Source organism: Pipistrellus hanaki (assembly GCF_964339955.1).
Source record: "Pipistrellus hanaki genome assembly, chromosome: 5".
In the NCBI taxonomy this organism is placed as follows: domain Eukaryota; kingdom Metazoa; phylum Chordata; class Mammalia; order Chiroptera; family Vespertilionidae; genus Pipistrellus; species Pipistrellus hanaki.
Window position 1 is genome coordinate 34,542,647 of NC_140507.1, and position 20,155 is coordinate 34,562,801.

Consider the following 20,155-nt stretch of genomic DNA (forward strand, 5'->3'; position numbering starts at 1 on the left):
TATCACTGCAATACATATAATAAACGTCTGAAAACTTGAATGGAGGGGAGGAGAACTTTTATGTAACTGAAGTTTATGCAATAAAGTACATTACTAGGTGTGCTTTTTATCACCAGTGCTACTGCTAGTTCTTATTATTTATACATTACAAAGAAGTAGAGTTATTAGAAATAACTAATCTCAATATTTTGATCATTATATTTTATTCTGTGTTCTTTTGTTTTTGATCATTGTATGGTACCTTAATCTATACCCTTTTTATCTTAGGTATTACATTTGTGCATTTATAAATGTGATTTTTGAAAAGGTGCCATAAGTGCCAAACATTAAAAAAAAAAAAAAAAAAAAAGCAATTGTAAAAGTCAGACACTACTAGGCAATTTAATCACTTATATGCTTATTTATTGTTCATTGTAGAAAACACCTTACCATTGAAGGAATCACAGCTCAACAAAAAAAGTGAATTCCCAACAAAGACAGGACTTGGGTAGTGAACATACAATAAAATGTGCAAATGATGTGTTGTATAATAGAATTGTACACCTGAGATCTGTATAAATTTGTTAACCAGTGTTACCCCAATAAATTAATAAAGGGGGGGGAGAAAAGTGAAGTGAATTCCCCAAGGCCATATGATCTTAGAGCTTAGATCTAACAGCAGTTGAAGGTTGTGCTTTGTTATATACTGATCATTGTTTCTCATTGATATTCTCTTTAGTGTTTTGCCTTTTAGTGAAAGGAAAGAAATGTATATATGTGTGTATAGACACATGACTTTTAGATGTTTGCTTTAACCTAATTTTGCCAGTATCACATGTTTATTTGCTGTTAACCTAACTAACCTTTAGGGGTGTGGTTTAGGAATATTGGAAAGGGAGCACCCTTGTAGGAAAGTCTCTCTGAATAACTAATTAAATTACTAGGCTCTTGGCTGAGAAATAATTGGTTAGGAACCAATGTTTTAGCTGGATCTTTATATGTAGCCTTGTGATTCTGAGTGTCAAATTTTTTTTATTCTTATAGGAGGCAGCCTTCTGTGCTGTGATTCTTGCCCTGCTGCTTTTCATCGGGAATGCCTGAACATTGATATCCCTGAAGGAAACTGGTATTGCAATGATTGTAAGGCAGGCAAAAAACCACATTACAGAGAAATTGTCTGGGTAAAGGTTGGACGATACAGGTGAGTAAGGATGAAGACAGGCAATCATTTCTTATATCATCATGTTTCTTGGGAACTCTTAGATATGGTGTTTCATTCATACACACACATGCACACCAGATGCTTGGTGCACAGCCTGTGCCCTCTCACAATCCGGGACCCCTCGGGGATGTTGGAGAGCAAGTTTCAGCCAGATCCCCACAAGTCAGGCCGAGGGACCCCACCAAATCTGTGCACTGGGCCTCTCATCCTATTGAATAAAAGAGTAATATGCAAATTAACCATCACTCTGCCACACACAAGCCAATCAGGAGCAAATATGCAAATAAACCAAACCAAAACTTTGTACCTTAAGTAGAGGCCTAGGCTGGCAAAGTTCCAATTATAGAAGATAAATAAATCCCAAGAGAAATGGCTTCACTCCAGGCTAAAAAGTTTCAATTGTAGAAGATAAATAAACCCAGATATCAGGGCCTCCGCTTGGGTTGACAGGGGGCATGGCTGGCCTGCAAACCACCACAGGCCCCTTGCCCAGGGGCAAGCTGGGCTGAGGGACACTCCCCTCTGTGCATGAATTTCGTGCACCTGGCCTCTAGTACTATATAATAAAGAGGTAATATACAAATGTTCATTATGATGTGACTCCTAACATCCTATCACCAGGAGGGTGGGGCCTTGAGCTATGAGCAGGGAAGAGCTACAGGAGGGTGGGACAGCAAGCTATGAGCTACAGCAGTGGTGGGCAGGGCTGCCAGCTGAGGCAAGCGTCAGCAAGCTACTCATGCACGAATTTGTGTGCAGGGCCACTAGAATAACAAAAACCTGTGTATGTACCTTCTAGTTAAAGAGTTTATTACTGGTGCTTTTGAGTCTTCCTTTCTGAATTCATTCTCTTCCTACCCTCAGAGATAACCACATACTGCACTTTTGTGTTTTTTATTCCTTTGTTTTGCTATATAGATTAGCTATATGTATAATATTTTGTTTGGCATGTTTTAGGTCTTTATATAAAGGAATATTTATATTTTCCTGCAACTTGCTTTTTTCATTCTCTGTTCTCTTGAGATTTATTGTTAATAAATCTCACAGTACTCTAGTTCCTTCGTACAACATAGTCATACATTGTTGTCTGTGTAGTTCATTTAATCATTCTCGTTTGCACTATGAACATTTTGTTAATATGTAAGTGTACATGCACAGAAGCTTCTCTGGGGGCATTCTCAGGATAGAATAGCATGGTAGGGGCTTCTAGCTTTAATAGCTAATATCAAATTGTCTTCCTAAGAGTTGTGGGGGTTTGGGGACAGAATTCTTTCTTTCTTTTTTTTCTTTTTTTTTTAATATGTTTTATTGATTTTTTTACAGAGAGGAAGAGAGAGGGGTAGAGAGTTAGAAACATCGATGAGAGAGATTCATCGATCAGCTGCCTCTTGCACACCTCTTACTGGGGATGTGCCGGCAACTGAGGTACATGCCCTTGACCGGAATCGAACCCGGGACCTTTCAGTCCCCAGGCCGATGCTCTATCCACTGAGCCAAACCGGTTTTGGCATGGGGGCAGATTTCTTGATGTCATTTTTCTATCCTTTTTGAAGGCCAAATTATATTTCATGACAGTGTACTGTAGTTCTTTCATTCCCTTAATGTTGAGTATTTAGGTTGTTTCCAGGTTTTCATTCTTCTAGATAATAAATTCTAGAATAATTTATTATAAATAATTTTGTAAAGCTTTCATATTTCTAATTATTTCCTGTTATATAATCCGTGAAATAGAATAACTGAATATAAGGGAGTATGTCTGTGTATGGAAGCACATTTGTGCAGGTAAGTGTTCTCAGGCTTTTGGCACATAATACTTGGTTTTTCTTTAGTTTGATTATTAGAATGCACAAATCAGATTTTAATGTGGATAGGTAGATATTGCTATTCCTTATTCCTGTTCTAAAAAGTCAGTTATCTTCCTAGTGCCTAGCAGTGTTTTAGTTTTCTTTCTTTGTTTTTACCTTTCCCAGATGGTGGCCAGCTGAGATCTGCCATCCTCGAGCTGTACCTTCCAACATTGATAAGATGAGACATGATGTGGGCGAGTTCCCTGTGCTCTTCTTTGGGTCTAATGACTATCTCTGGACTCACCAGGCCAGAGTCTTTCCCTACATGGAGGGGGATGTAAGCAGCAAGGATAAGATGGGCAAAGGAGTGGATGGGACATATAAAAAAGGTAACCATATATTTTTTATTTCTCAGATCAACCCAGACCTTCGTTGGCAAAGAATTTCTTCTGTGTTATAATTATGTGTTATAATTCATATACATTCCATTAGCAACTGTGTTCTGCCCTCAGGATATATGTGGCTGTAGTTACAGGATTTTGTGGGGAAGTTGACAATCATAACTCTTTTTGTTATTTATCTTCACCTGAGGATATTTTTCCATAGAGTAAAAAAAAAGATATGGTGGATTCGGGAAGAGACTGAACATAAACTGTGCACCTATGGATGAGGACAATGTGGGGTGGGGAAAGGGCAGAGGGTGGGGTGGGAACCTGGTGGAGGGGGGAAGAAATGAGGAACCTTTGTAATAATATGAACAATAAAGATTGATTTAAAAAAAAGATAAAGATAAAAACACATCAATTGGTTGCCTCCTGCTGGGCCGGGGAGGAACCTGCCACCAAGATATATGCCCTTGACTTGAATTGAACCTAAGAACCTTTGTTCCACAGCCCGACATTCTATCCTTGAGCCAAAACGACTAGGGCCATAACTCATTATTTTCAATCCAACCTTTACTTAACTGAAATTTCCTTCAGGGAGGTTTTTTGTCTCATCAGTTCTGTTTTAGGTTTACTGGGAAGAGATAAAATTCACCAAAAAATTATGATGCAAGATAAGAGTGAAAGTCTAGCAATGAAGGATTTGGGGCCAGGAGGGGTCGAGTTAACTATGAATTTTCTCTTACTGTATAATGAGTAAAGGTTGATCTGATAATTGAGATAATAAAAAAAAAAATCACCCTGCAGGGCATAGATTTGGCATCCCCTCAATGATAATTATCTTCTTCTATTAGTTGTACTTTGAAAGGCAATATAGGTATCTCTTGTTATCTATCTATATTATAAAAGACCCATGGCCGTAACATCTTAATGACCAAAGGAGCAGCTGCAGGCAGGGCGGGGCGCAAGCTACTAGAGTTATGAGCGGCAGAGAGCATGCACGAGCTACCTGGGTGATGCGCAGGACAGCCAGCTGAGGCAAGTGGAAGCGACCAAACGACTGGTCACCAGGAGGTGCATGGAGCACCTATTGGTCCCTCCCCTGGCCCGTGAGTTGCTAGTGGGGGAGATGTTTCTATCTCTCCTATTGGTCCACAGCCCCTCCCTACAACCTACCCCATCCCCTATCAGCCCCCATCACCCTGATTGGCCTGAGGCCCCTCCACTCAGCCAACTCTGCCCCTGATTGCCCCCCATACCAATCTGAGGTGGGGCTGGCTGGCCAACCTCCCACCAACCCCCACCTACAGGGAGTGGGCCTAAGCCAGCAGTTGGACATCCCCCAAGGGCTCTCAGGCTGCAAGAGGTCACAGGCTGAGGCCCGCCCCTCCCCCGAGTGCACGAATCTCATGCACCGGGCCTCTAGTACATATATAAAAGCCTAATGTGCAAAGTGTCCCCTGAGGAATTTAACTCACTGAGAGTTCGATTGCTAGCTATGACATGCGCTGACCATCAGGGGTAGCACAAAATGAAGGAAGTCCCCGGCTGATAGCCGGCAGCTGCTAGGGACCCTTCCCTGTATGAATTTTGTGCACTGGGCCTGTAATTTGAATATAGGTGAATATTAGAATATAAGATTTTGTCTGCATAGTAAAGAGAGGTTCTAAGCAAGTGAAACTTTGTGGTTAGGTGTAAGAAGATATTAAGCCAATGAAACTTCCTGGATAGAAATGAGAAAGGTGTCTGTTAGCAAGATAATTGATAAGATATTTGCCTAATATTATTTCCCTGAGTCCTCGGATGTTGGCGATGTGGTTTCTTGTATAGATCTGAGCTATAAGTACTAATACTGTAGGAACTTGAGTTTAGCCTCAAGTTCTCAGGAACCAACTGACCAACATTTTTGCCTGAGATGGCTACTGACTCTGAAGAAGTTAATAAGAAGAAAGCACATGTGGAAACACACATTGAATCTAACATGCTAAGTAAGGGACTTTCAAGTATTTGGTACAGTTTTAAGCACAGGGTCAGGAGAGCACTGAGCTATTTGTCTGAAAAGGTAAGTAATTTTTATGGTCAGATCATAGTTTTAGAAATCTCAGTCTGAGTATAGTGTATGGCCATAAAAGGTGAGAGGCTGCCACCAGGAATGTCAGTGTTTTAATCGTTCTGGGGAAAGATGACTAGACTTGTCACAGGGAGGCCTCTATAGGGTAGAGAGAATAATGATTACTAGATAGACACTAAATAGATAGACTAGGCAGAATATGCTCAATAATAGGTTGAAGGAAGGAAGGACTTTAAGAGAGACTTTAGTAAAATTTAGAGAACTCCAGCCAAAACAAAACTCTGCTGGATGGTGACAGAGAAATGGAGAAAAAGGGATAAATTTTAAAGAATTGACAGCATGGGGAAAGCCACAGAGAGGAAAGAGGGAAGAATTTAAATTATTTTCAGAATTTTTAACTTATGTAATCAATAATGAATTAAATTTTATTTATTTAAATATATTTCCAATAATTTCAGAGACGAAGGGAGGAGGGAGAGAGAGAGAGAAACATCAGTGATGAGAGAGAATCATTGATTGGCTGCCTCCTACACCACCCCCAAAACCCCCATTGGGGATCTAGCCCGCAACCTGGGCATATGCCCTGACTGAGAATCAAACCAGTGACCTCTTGGTTCCTGGGTTGATGCTGAGCTACACTTGACTGAGCATGAATTAAAATTTTGATTTAAGTATAGAAGAATGAGAATCCTAAGATTTTGTTGAACTTTTCAGATGTATTACAATCTTTAAAGCATATGAAAGTACAAGCTTTATCTTTAAACAATGTGTCCATTTACACTTGAATGGGCAAGTTTACATGTAAACAACTTTGCTCTCAATTCCCAGGGCAGAAAAAAAACAAGGTTTAAAATTATTTGATTTTAAAATTTATTCTTAGAAGTGTAAAAGTTTATTAATTAAAAAAAAAACCAACAACAAAAAAAGGAGATTGAAAAACCTGATGAACAATAATAGCGGTTCATTGTAGTAGAGTTGGCGATATGGGAGGGGAGTGGACTGACTGTTCTGGGGGGGGGGGGTAAGGGAGGGAGGAAGAGACTGAACATAAACTGTGCACCTATGGATGAGGACAATGGGGGATGAGGAGGGGGCGGAGGGTGGGGTGGGAACCTGGTGGAAGGGGGAAGAAATGAGGAACCTTTGTAATAATATGAACAATAAAGATTGATTTTTTAAAAAAAATTATAGCCATTAAAAAAAACCCTAAAACATACGAGATCAATAAGTATTTGTTGAATAAATGAATGAGTTAATTAAATAAGTAAAAAGAAAAAAGAAAAAAAGAAGAAAAAAAAAGAAAGTACAAGCTTTGAACAAGCTAGCTATGAAGGGCTGTCTTTGTATCATTAAACGAATAGTTAACCTGTTAACTGAGCGGGACCTATAAATACGTCAAAAGTAAACAATATCAGGAACGGGTAGGACGTATGAATACGTCCTGGAAATATATGTTGAGCCCTGAGAGGGACGGTATATTTTTTTTATTTTTATTTTTTGGCATCCTAGGAGCCATTTTATTTATTTATTTACATTTTTTTTATTTATTTTTTTTTTGCTATACACCAAAAATAAATTTTTATTCATATTATTACAAATGTTCCTTCCCCCCCCCTTCCTTCTCACCCCACCCTCTGTCCTTTCCCCACCCCCTATTGTCCTTATCCATAGGTGCACAATTTATGTTCAGTCTCTTCCCACATCTCCCTCTACCCTTTTCCCCAAGAATCATCAGTTCACTCCCCTTCCATACCTCTGATTCTATTATATTCAACAGTTAATATTGTTCCTCAGATTTTTTTTTTTTAGTTTCCTTGGTTTTTAGATTCACTTGTTGATAGTTACGTATTTGTTGTTCATAATTTTTATCTTTACTTTCTCTTCTGAAAGAACCCCCTTCAGCAATTCATATAATTCTGGTTTGGTGGTGATGAACTCCTTTAGCTTTTTTTTTATTAGTGAAGCTCTTTATCTGACCTTCGAATCTGAGTGATAGCTTTGCTGGATAGATTATCTTTGGCTGTAGGTTCTTCCTATTCATCACCTTGAATATTTCTTGCCATTCCCGTCTGGCATGCATGGTTTCTGTTGAGAAATCAGCTGACAATCGTATAGGTGTTCCTTTATAGGTAACTACCTGCTTAGCTCTTGCTGCTTTTAATATTCTCTCTTTGTCTTTTGCTCTTGGAATCTTAATTATGATTTGTCTTGGTGTGGTCCTCTTTGGATTCCTTTTATTTGGAGTTCTGTGTGCTTCCTGGATTTTTAAGTCCAATTCTTTCACCAGGTGGGGGAAGTTTTCTGTCACTATTTCTTTCAGTATGTTTTCGATATCTTGCTCTCTTTCATCTTCTGGGACCCCCATAATTCTGATCTTGGATCGTTTGAAGTTGTCCCAGAGGTTTCTTACATCATCTTCAATTTTCTGGATTCTCTTGCCTTCTAGCTTCTGCAGAGGAGTGTCTTCTGGCTCTTTATGTTCCAAATCTTTGACTTGATTCTTGCGATCTTCTATTCTGTTTTTAGGACTCTGTAAAATATTTTTTATTTCAGACAATGTATTCTTTATTTCTTGTTGATCCCTTATCATTTCTTGTTGATCCCTTTTCATATCCTCATAGGTCTCATTTATTTTATCGGCCTTTTCTAGGAGACTCTTAAAAAACCTTATAAGTGTGGTTTTGAACTCTATATCCAGTCGCTTTTTGTCCTCCATTTCTTTCGTTTGTGATCTATTTGGTTTAGGCATTTTCGCGGGCAGCTTTCCTGATGGGGCGGGGTTTCAGGGTGGAGCCTACAGCCTTGACTTCCGTCAGCCCCGCCCTATGCGACTCCTGAGACTCCGGGTCCTTCAGTACTTGTTGCAAGCGCCTCTGAGAGAAAGGTGCCCTCGATTTTCGCCTGCTGCCAAACTGTCTATGCTCTCCCCCAATGAGTCCGGTATTGGGGTTCAGTTCAGTTGGAAGTGGAGCTGGAGGTGGCGTTCAGAGCAGTCTGGAGCCCCTGTCTCCTTCCCGTCAGGGCAATCCCGCGGCACAGCCGGCCGGCCCTTCTCTGCGCGCACTGTGCGCCTCCGGGACCTCCTCTCCTGGAGTTCGCCTTACAGCCCAGCTCCCTATGGGTGAGCCTGGGTCCCCAGGGTCTGGCCTAGAATTGGGGTTCAGAGCGGTTGGAGCTGGGCCCCGCACAATCGGAGCTTTTCTCTGCTTCCCGCTTGGGAACGCCAGCCAGGCACTTGGCCTCCCTCCTCTCCGGTTCCGTCCTCTCCGCGCGCCGCGTGTCCCCGTACCTTAGGCTTTTACAGCTCCTCCTCGCTTCCTTCTGGTTTTCTCCTTGCTTCTTGTTGTAGGATTTCCAGTCAGTCGACTTTCCTGTAGTTCTGGGTAATGTCCATTTTATATTTTAGTTGTATTTTTTGAAATTGTTGTGTGCGGCTGCGGCTAGTTGCCTACCCGAGCAGCCATCTTGGATTCTCTCCTATTTTTTGTAATCTTTATAATTGTTTGTAAAATTTACAATTTTTTAATTCGATGTTTCCATTTTTTTGTTGGTATTTTCTATTTTTTTGTAATTTTGTATTTTCCTTTGTACTTTATATATAAATAAATGAAAAAATATATATCATTTAATTAATTCTAAATAAAAATAATAATAATATGAAATTATGTCCTCTGGGCGTGACGTACTGACACATCCTAGTGAAAGAGTACGTGCCCTTTACAGGTTGCGTAATTGAAAAGGGAACTCCCCGGTTAACAGGTTAATATTTACAGTATGAGTCTTAGGACAAGAGTAGGACAGGCGCTCTAGAGAATAGACAAGGAAGAAAAGAGAACTTCAACTTTGGATTTTTTTCCACAGGAACACAGCATGTTTTAATGCTGTATCTGAATACCCTAGGGATTATAACTTACTGAAAGTAGCAGTCATATATATTTTAGTTTTACTTATAGTGTTGTTGATTTTTGTCTAAAATATGAATTTTTCTGCTATTTAAAAGGGGAGGGGGGGGAGGTAAAATAACTCCATTCACAGGCTAAATGTCTTATGCTGTTGTGTTTTCTTAGCTCTTCAGGAAGCTGCAGCAAGATTTGAGGAGTTAAAGGCCCAGAAAGAACTAAGACAGCTGCAGGAAGACCGAAAGAACGATAAGAAACCACCGCCTTATAAACATATAAAGGTGAGAAAAGACTTCATGAGACTCCATCTCAACAAGAGAGACCCTTAGAGATTGCCCCCTTCTTACTATACTCAGCTAAAATGGCACCACCATGTGGCAATAGCAAAAACCAGTTGCAATTTACTTGGCCTATCAGCTTTGAAATTATGATTTTATTAAAATGATAGCCTAGCCAGTGTAGCTCAGTGGTTGAGCATCGATCCACCCAGGAATCAAGAGGCCACCAGTTAGATTCTTGATCAGGGCATGTGCCTGGGTTGTGGGTGTGATCTCCTATAGGGGGTGTGCAGGAGGCGGCCAATCAATGATTTTTCTCTCTCATCAATGTTTGTATCTCTATCCCTCTCCCTTCCTCTCTAAAAAATCAATAAAAACATTTCTTAAACTTTTTTATTTAAATTTTTTCCTTATATATATTTTTTTATTTCAGAGAGGAAGGGAGAGGGAGAATCAAAACATCAATGATGAGAGAGAATCATTAATTGGCTGCCTCCATATCCCCACTGGGGACTCAGCCCACAATCGGAGCATTTGCCCTTGACCCTTCTTCAGTCCATGGATGGATGCTTTATCCACCGAGCCAAACCAGTTAGGGCTAAAAACCAATTCTTTTAATGACTTAAAAATTTTGTGGGGTTCATATTTTGTATGTTACATAAGGCTTTATTTTTTGACAAACTGCCTAAATCTTTATTTCCTCCAAATTTTTTATTGTGGTAAAATACAGGTAACAGAATTTACTATCTTAACCCTATTTAAGAGTTCGACAAATGCATTCATAATATTTGTACTTATTGCTAGCATTCATCTCTAAAACATTTTTTATCTTGTAAAACTGAAACTCTATACCCATTAAACAATAACTCATTGGCCACCACTTCTTTTTGTCTCTAATTTTGCTTCTCAAAGTACATTATTTTTTTTTTATTTTTTATTTTTTTAAATATATTTTATTGATTTTGTACAGAGAGGAAGGGAGAGAGAGAGAGAGTTAGAAACATCCATGAGAGAGAGTCATCGATCTGCTGCCTCTTGCACACCCCCTACTGGGGATCTGCCTGCAACCAAGGTACATGCCCTTGACCGGATCGAACCTGGGACCCTTCAGTCCCCAAGCCGACGCTCTATCCATTGAGCCAAACCGGTCCCAGCTCAAAGTACATTATTTAAGTGGGATCATACAGTATTTGTCTTTTTGTGACTGGCTTGCTTCATGTAACATATCTTCCAGGTTCATCCATGTTGTAGCATGTTTCAAAGTTTTCTTCCTTTTTAGGCTGAATAATAGTCCATTATTTGCTTAGCCATTCATCTGTAAATGGACACTTGATTTGCTTCCACATTTTAGCTGTTGTGAATAATGCTGCTAAATCTTGATGCTTCAAAATCATAAAAAAATGTGATATGCAACTTTAAGGAAAAGAAATCTCCCTTTTATAGGTCCTGAATTGTCTTGTGTTGACTTGTCTATTGTACAATGTATAGTATGTGTTTCTTTTCCAGGTGAACCGTCCTATTGGCCGGGTACAGATCTTCACTGCAGACTTGTCTGAAATTCCCCGTTGCAACTGTAAAGCTACTGATGATAACCCCTGTGGGATAGACTCTGAGTGCATCAACCGCATGCTGCTCTATGAGTGCCACCCCACAGTATGTCCTGCCGGAGGACGTTGCCAAAACCAGTGCTTTACTAAGCGCCAATACCCAGAGGTGGAGATTTTTCGCACATTACAGAGGGGCTGGGGTCTTCGAACAAAAACAGATATTAAAAAGGTGAAGAAAACTTCTTAATTTCCAATTTTTTTCTCATTAATTGCTTAACATGATTAATTCTTCTTGATGACTATGAGAAAATTGATCATAGGGAAAAATATCATAGTGTAAGGATAAACCTTGTTACTGTTCTTGCAAAGCGTATCCTTCTAGAGTTTAGAGGCTTAAGAATAGGTGTTCTCCTTATCTGTAACATCCTTAGTATTGATCATGTTCATTGTGTGTGAGGATGAGAAAACAAGGGAAATTCAGAGATATTATGCCCTTATTTGCTTTTTTTCTTTCTGACTATCTTATCACCTGTAAGCACATCATTTAGATGTGTAGATCACTCACTAATAAAGTTAAGTGTATTTATACTGAGGGAAAATAGGTTTGGGTTCATAGAACACAAAGGAAATATGATTGCTCCTTTTCTAATGAAAATGAAGTAATATCTTCAAACTTAGAAGGACCAGCAAGTTTCTAAAAAATAGACAATATTGTGAAGTTTTTTGTGTAGAATAAATCTTATTTGACATTTTAATAAAATAAACCTTATTCTGGTTACACTTTCTAAAGAATTTCACTGAATTTGTCTCTAAGAAAGGAAACGAATCCAGGTTGACCTGTTCAGTCATTTGCCAAGACATTGTGCTAAGGATGCAGTGATCAACAAAGAAAACATGTTCGAAGCTTTCATAAAGTTTACATTCCACAGGGGGAGAGACATTGCAGAAATCATCACCCAGGGTAGAAGCAGAAAGGCTTCTGGAGGCATGTGGCAAAGGTTTTTGAAAATATTTTAAATTGAGACTTAGAAAATAAGTACTTATTGGCTTAGTCAGCTGAGTGTCAAAGCATTGCATATATAGGAGACAGCATGAGTGAGAGCCAGTATGACTGTGGTGATTAAGTCAGTGGAACAGTAGTCTGAAATGGGTAAGGGCAGCAGGGCATGTTTCAAGAAAAAGGAACCTGCCTGTTAGGAAAACTGACTTTACTGAAGTATTTGGACAGGTAAAGGGGAATTAACTGTCTATTTCACTGTTATATGGAGCTTTAGTTTATTTCCATTTTGGTTGAACTTTAGTGTCCAGTGTTTTCCTCTTTCTCCAAATGGCAGAGGTAGGAGTGGGGAGATGATTTTTAATATCAGATAGTTGAAGCATCGTATTTGTTAGTTTTTTGAATAAACCTTTTTTAAGTGACTAGTTACATACACATGAATTGCTTTGGAGAGTTAGTGGGAAATATTGAATCTGTTATTTTTTAAAGTAAGGTGTACTTGACCCTGGCCCATGCATTCAGTGGTTAGAGCTTTGGCCCATACACCAAAGGGTCTCTCTCTTTCCCCGTCCCTTCCAGTCTCTCAAAGTAAAAAAATAAAAAATATATATCACAATGGAAAATATTCTAGGGTGAAGATCAATAAAAAATAAAATAAAAGTAAAGTGTACTGTACTTGTAAATATAGTTGTGTGTTTTGCCATTAAGTCAATAGCTCTTTTTGTTCTAGGGTGAATTTGTGAATGAGTATGTGGGTGAGCTAATAGATGAAGAAGAATGCAGAGCTCGAATTCGTTATGCCCAAGAACACGATATCACTAATTTCTATATGCTCACCCTAGACAAAGTAAGTAATGGATTGTGAAATTAGTGTTGTCCCAGCCATAGTGTTTGTAGGCATGTCATACGCTACCTAAAATAGTGTCTTTCCCCCATGTTCAGGGTTCTAAAATAGGTAAGCTTGCTCATTTCTGGCTATACATACATGGCCAAAGGCAATACTGCTTTTATCTATTTTTTTTAGCTATGCAGTGTAAGTTGGGGACTATATCTGTTAGTATTTTCTGAACCCAAGTCAGCTTTTCAGTTATAGGAATTTTCTGATGAGTTACATTTCTTTGGTACCTAGAATTATATTTGGAACTGTTCCTAATGCTAGCATTATAATATATTTATTTTATGTGTATCTAAGCTTCCTCTTTGTACCTGAGTGTTAGGTTCTACTAGCCCATCTCCCCGCAACCCTTTTCTTCCACACAGGATTTTTTCCTGGTGTGAAACTTCGTGGACATTTCATTTTTATCAAGTTGTATCCTTATGGTTTATGAGATACTCAATTCCAGGTGTTCTCATCTTTGTTTGAAATGGGTCTTCAGTATTGGTATTAAAGTCTCCTTAGTTGACTTCTGATGAACTACCTAATTTAGTGGATGGGGCAAGCTGCTTCTTTTAGGTCCTCAATCTTCAGCATATTATCAGAATCACCTAACAGGCTTATTATAGCACAGATTGCTGGGCTCCCACCTCATAGTTTCTGCAAATTCCCAGGTGGTAATGCTAGTGCTGATCCAACAAGTATACTTTAAGAATCACTCTTCTGATGACCAGCATGTCTCAGTGGGTAAGCATCAACGTGTGAACCAGGAGGTTGGGGTTTGATTCCCAGTCAGAGCACATGCCTGGAATGCAGGCTCCATCCCCACTAGGGGGCATGCAGGAGGCAGTCAATCAATGATTCTCTCTCATCATTGATGTTTCTATCTCTGCCTCTCCCTTCCTCTCTAAAATCAATAAAAATAAATTTTTAAAAAACAAAAGAATCAGTGGGAAAATACCCTCTGGTGAGAATTAACAACAGAAAAAAAATCTGAATTGACATTTCTCCAAAGATTTACAAATGGCCAGAAAACCAAGAAAAGGTGCTCAGCATCATTATTCATTAGAGAGATACAAATTAAAACCACATTGAGATACCATTTCATACCCACTGAAATAACCATAAAAAAAGGCAACCCCGGCTGGTGTGGCTCAGTGGTTGAGTGTTTTGTTTTTAAATTTTTCTTTTTCTTCCACGTGACAGCAGTGATGCTGACCACAGTGGGAAGAGCAGGGACCTGAGCAGATGTTAGAAGCATGCCCTGCTGGTTGCTTCCACACAGGTTTTCAGCTGTCTCGCTAGACTAAAGCAGCGAGTTACCCCCCTCTTACCTCCACACCACCTTGACCAGAGAGGACAGGATGTACCTGGCAGCTCTCCTTTCCATCTGACCTCAGAGGTTGAGTGTTGACCTAGGAACTAAGAGACCAATGGTTCCATTCCCAGTCAGGTGGCATGCATGAGTTTCTGGCTCAATCCCCGGTAGGGAGTATGCAGAAGGCAGCTGTTGGGTGACGTTTCTCATCTATGTTTCTATCTCTATCCCTCTTCCTTTTTCTCTCCCTAAAAATTAATAAAATATGAATAAATAAGTTAATGAATAAAGGCAAATAATATATTGGTGAATATGTGGAGAAATTAAAATTCTCAGACATTGCTAGTGGGAATATAAAATGCTGCAGTCACTTTGGTAACATTCCTCAAAAAGTTTATCAAAAAGTTCACATATAACCCAGCAGTTCCACTCCTACATATATATCCAAGAGAAATGAAACATATGTTCTCACAAAAATTTGTACATTTATATTTTGTTCATTCATAGCAACATTGTTCATGATAGTCCCAAAATGGAAGCAACCCAAATATCCGTGAACTCATGGGCATCAACTGATAAACAGTGTGCTCTAAAGACTAAAAATGAAAAAGAAGACAAAACAGTGTAGTCTATCCAAACGATGGAATATTATTCAGTCATAAAAAGGAATGCAGTGCTGCCCTAGCCTGTTTCGCTTAGTGAATAGGTAGGGGTGTCGAACTCAATCAGAGAAGGGGCCAAAATCTAAAATCCAGCCTAAATCGAGGGCCGAATGGTTTACTGAACAGTCATAAACTGACAATGTCATAAACTGACAGCGGAGTGCAGTGATGACAGCGCGGTGCGGGCCACATTGCAAGGCCTGGCGGGCTGGATTTGGCCCACGGGCCTTGTGTTTGACACATGTGGAATAGAGCATCAGCCTGCGAACTGAAGGGTCCCGGGTTGGATTCCAGTCAAGGGCACATGCCTAGGTTGTGGGCTTGATCCCAGTAGGGGGCATGCAGGAGGCAGCTAACCATCAATTCTGTCTCATTGATGTTTCTATTTCCCTCCCTCCCTGTCTGAAATCAATAAAAATATGTTGTTTTTAAAATATAATAATAACAATCACTCTTCTGGGAGACTCAAACTATGCATAGAACCTCTAGTATGTTAAAATTCTCAGAAAGTGATGAGCAGTATCTGTTGGAATTCTAGGATCGGATCATTGATGCTGGTCCCAAAGGAAACTACGCTCGGTTCATGAATCACTGCTGCCAGCCCAACTGTGAAACACAGAAGTGGTCTGTGAATGGAGATACCCGTGTTGGCCTTTTTGCCCTGAGTGACATTAAAGCAGGTAAGAATCACCTAAGAAATATGGAGCTAAAAATGGAATTTCAGATTTTATCATCTTAAAATCCCATATGTCCTATGATCTAAAACGAGGTTTGCAAACTCCTGAGGATATATATAAAAGACTTGCATGGTACTTGGCATGGATTTTGTTGGTGATGGTGGGGTTGTGATAAAATATACATAACATAAAATTTATCATTTTTAAGTGGCATTAAATCCATCAACATGTACAACTATCACCACCATCCATCTTCATAACTCGTTATTTTCTCCAAGTGAAACTCTGTACCCGTTAAACACTAACTTCCCATTATCCCCTCTTCTAGCCCCTGGCAATCACCAATTCCACTTTCTATCTCTGGATTTGACTGCTCTAAGAATCTCATATAAGGGGAATTATATAGGATTTGTTCTTTTTTTGTGACTAATTCATTTCATTTTACATGGTGTCTTCAAGCTTTGTTATGGATGATTTTAAAGGAATAAATTTTCAGACCTTTTATATGAAAACTTGGGGTTCCCTCTGGCCACTGGCAGGCACCCAGGACCTGAGCTTCTCTCATAGCCCTGGCTTCATCCAGGACATCTGGTCTAATTAGCATATTCTGATTTTGTCTACACTAATAAAAGAAAGGTGCAAATTGACTGTACCTTTGAGACACCTACCAGCCAATCTGGAGTGAGTATGCAAATTAACCCAAAAAATATTGTGGGTTAATTTGCATACACAGGCGCCTAAAGGCCTCTGCGCTGCATGGAAAGGCAGAAAAGTGCCCCAGTCCAGAGCAAAAGCAGTGCTGGCAGACAGGGAAAGGAAGGCCCATTCTTTTTTTTTCTTCTTTTTTTTTCTTTTTAAATTCATGGATTTTTTTACTGAGAGGAAGGGAGAGGGATAGAGAGCTAGAAACATTGACCAGCTGCCTCCTGCACACCTCTTACCGGGGAGGTGCCTGCAACCAATGTACATGCCCTTGACCGGAATCAAATTTGAGACCTTTCAGTCTGCAGACCAACGCTCTATCTAGTGAGCCAAACCGGTTTCGGCAAGAAGGCCATTCTTGCACAAATCTTTGTGCGTCAGGCTTCTAGTTATTATAGATTTATCTTGCCTTAGAAAAGCATCAGCAATCCATGGCTCCTTTCTTACCACCCCTTTCGCAGGACCACCGCGCCCCCGCCCCCCCCCCCCCCCCCCAAACAAAAAAAATCCTTTTCTCTATAATTTAAATATACTGCCTAGGAGTTGTTTTGACTTTTCAGAATTTTAAAGGTTCTGACAATTTTCATATTTCAAAAATTTAGCCACTAGTTCTCTCCCGTGTTGCACTACTTAAAGTATTAATTGAGGAAGGTAATAAACTTTGATTGTCACTGTGCACTGTGGTCTACTCTGTGATGCTGCTTTTAAAAATGATGACTTGTATCAAGTTTTTTAATAGATAGCTTCAGAATAAATTGGATAAATTGCTACATTGTAACAGGAATTATGAAGTGAATACAATAACAGCTACCATTTATCAGATGCCAGACACTGTTCCAAACATGTTACCTAATATAATCTTTGCAAAAGGGCTATAAAGTATGTGGTATCATACCTATGTTACTTAGATTTTTGGGTTTCACTCCTCTCATTCTTTTCTTCATTTCTCTCTCTGTCCACCCCAGGATGAGGGTATGATTCCTCTGTATTAATTACTCAGAAGATACTCGATTATATGACTTTAGTTCTTATATCTGTCCTGACTGCTTTCTCTAGTACATTTGTTCTCAGAACTGTAGTCTCCATGGGGATGGTTTCCTCTGCCATATCTAGCTACAAATTTTCTCTTCTCTCCTGTATCAGCTCAGATAGCAATTCATAGATTTTCTTGTGGCAATTCATAGATCTTCTTGTCCTCACTGGACTTCCAGTCTGTATGGGTGTGATGGAAAAATGAGACAGAATCTGCTGAATGCCATGCAGAGTGCCTGTAGGAACTGTGGCCTTGGCAAATGGAATCAGAACTTTTCAGCCTACTCTTCTTACTCATCCAACTTCCTGAGCTCTTCACATACCTGTGATTTTCTGCCTCCCACATGTGTCATATATACTCCCTTCGCCATCCCCGATGAGTTCAGACCTCTCAAGGATAATTGTATGTTGGACTCTTCTAGGATGCTCTGAAGTCTTTCCTTTATGTGCACTGATACATTTTAATTTATCCCCTTATGTACTTATGTTTACATAGTGGATGCTGAATGAGCAGCAGATTATTTCAGGTATCCTGCTATCTTATACTTATGTATAGCATTGAGTTGCATTATAAGCACATAAAATTTATGAAAATTGAATCATATAGTTTTAATTTGCTTAATAAGAATAGTGTGATAGAATTATCTGTTATTTAGTCCAGTAAGTTCACAGTGGATGTGAGAGGGGAAACATGATTCTGCTGTTATCTTGGTCAATCTCAGTTCTTGCAGGTTCCTTGCATTTTAAGCCTTTCACCAGGCCATGAGTGGTTTTAGTATTCAGACCATTTTGTAACCCTAAATATAAGCTAGTTGCTTAAAAATGTGCTTGACCAAATAAATAATCTATTTCTAATATTAGATGGAAAACTATATTGATTATTCTCACTGGTAGGTAGATGAATCCATCTGCAATGTGAAATTTAAGATTTGACAATTTTGACTGAATGACTATCATCTAAGCCATTACCTCTGCCCAAAGACATCCTCTTGGTATACGTATATAAAATTCTTGTATTTATTTGTTAGGCCTTTACTAATGTGTTTTGAGTTTGAGTGTGTTTTATTTGCTTTCTTGGTTTTGATGACATGCACAACAGAAAGGAGACTTTTCCTACCTTAAAGTCTATTTGTACTTCTCTTTTTAAAAGTTTACAAATTATTGCTATGGTATTATATCATATTCTCTCAACAAGCCTCTGTATGAGGTTGCTATTTCTCCATTTAATGGATATACTTGGGGCTTAAATCACTCAGATTATAATGTATGTGGGATGTAAAGCCAGGACTTTATTTAGGTCTATGATATAGAGTTCTATCGTATTATTCTATACTGAGATGTCTCCCCTTTAGTGCTGCCAGGTGCTCACCTTGGCACAAACAGGTTTTCTTCATACCTGCATTCCCAATACCTGGCACATCACTGTAAATTGTTGTCTGTTTTTGGTAATGAATTAATATACCAGTATTTTGGATCTGAATGGTTAGAAAACAAATTTTAAAAACCAATTTGAGCCGAAGCCGGTTTGGCTCAGTGGTAGAGCGTCGGTCTGCGAACTGCGGGGTCCCGGGTTCGATTCTGGTCAGGGGCATGTGCATTGGTTGCGGGCACATCCCCGGTGGGGGATGTGCAGGAGGCGGCTGGCTGGTCGATGTTTCTCTCTCATCAATGTTTCTGGCTCTCTGTCTCTCTCCCTTCCTCTCTGTACAAAATCAATAAAATATATTTTAAAAAAACAAACAAAAAAACAACTTGGGATATTAACACTTCTTTAGTAAAAGTTAGTTTAAATATTACTTGTTAAGCCATTTAAGTTTTTCTCTTATTAAGTTGTATTAGGTGATTAATAATGTTATAGGATTGGAACTTAACATTTCATTAATATAGTGGGATTTGTAGTTAGTTTTTAATGTATTTTTATTGATTTCAGAGAGGAAAGGAGAGGGGGAGAGAGAGAGAGAAACATCAGTGATGAGAATCATTGATCAGCTGCACACACCCCCACTGGGGATTGAGCCCACAACCTGGCATGTGCCTGACTGGGAATCAAACCATGATGTCTTGGTTCATAAGTTGACACTTAACTACTGAGCCATGGCAGCTGGGCTGATTTTTTATTCTTTCAAAAATTAATAATTTCCCTTAGAAGTCAACATACTTTTTGTTATTAATGCAGAAATAATATAATTAATACCACAGATATTAATCTTTTCATTGTCTCTTATACAGGCACTGAACTTACTTTCAACTACAACCTAGAATGTCTTGGGAATGGAAAGACTGTTTGCAAATGTGGAGCCCCAAACTGCAGTGGCTTTTTGGGTGTAAGGCCAAAGGTACTTTCTAAACATTTGAATCGAGAATAGTGGTGTGGTCCTCCCGCCCTATCCATTGCAGGGCTGAGTCTTTATTTTAAGACTAGTGTCCCGGAACACGAAATTAATGCATGGAGGTGTGTGTCCCTCAGTCCAGCCTGCACCCTCTCCAATCTGGGACCCCTCGAGGGATGCCCAACTGCCTGTTCAGGCCCGATCATGGTAGGGTCAAGCCTAAACAGGCAGTCAGACATCCCTCTCACAATCCAGGACTGTTGGCTCCCAAATGCTTGCTTGCCTGCTTTCCTAACCACTTCTACCTGCCAACCTGATCACCCCCTAACCACTCCCCTGCCAGCCTGATTGATGCCTAACTGCTCCACTGCCAGCCTGTTTGCCCCTAAATGCCCTC

The 20,155-nt window shown here is 39.5% G+C and overlaps 1 protein-coding gene across 10 annotated transcripts in view; it reads left to right on the top strand.

Annotated features, from left to right (window-relative positions):
* NSD1 (nuclear receptor binding SET domain protein 1) overlaps nt 1–20,155 on the top strand; it is a 116,304-nt gene that overhangs the window by 83,152 nt on the left and 12,997 nt on the right. For all 10 annotated transcript variants that reach the window (XM_084886544.1, XM_084886540.1, XM_084886539.1 and 7 more), the window contains 7 exons: nt 1,024–1,180; nt 3,172–3,377; nt 9,510–9,622; nt 11,126–11,395; nt 12,894–13,010; nt 15,556–15,697; nt 19,658–19,764. In XM_084886544.1, the coding sequence (XP_084742670.1) occupies nt 1,024–1,180; nt 3,172–3,377; nt 9,510–9,622; nt 11,126–11,395; nt 12,894–13,010; nt 15,556–15,697; nt 19,658–19,764 (1,112 nt within the window). The remainder of the gene's footprint in view (nt 1–1,023; nt 1,181–3,171; nt 3,378–9,509; nt 9,623–11,125; nt 11,396–12,893; nt 13,011–15,555; nt 15,698–19,657; nt 19,765–20,155) is intronic.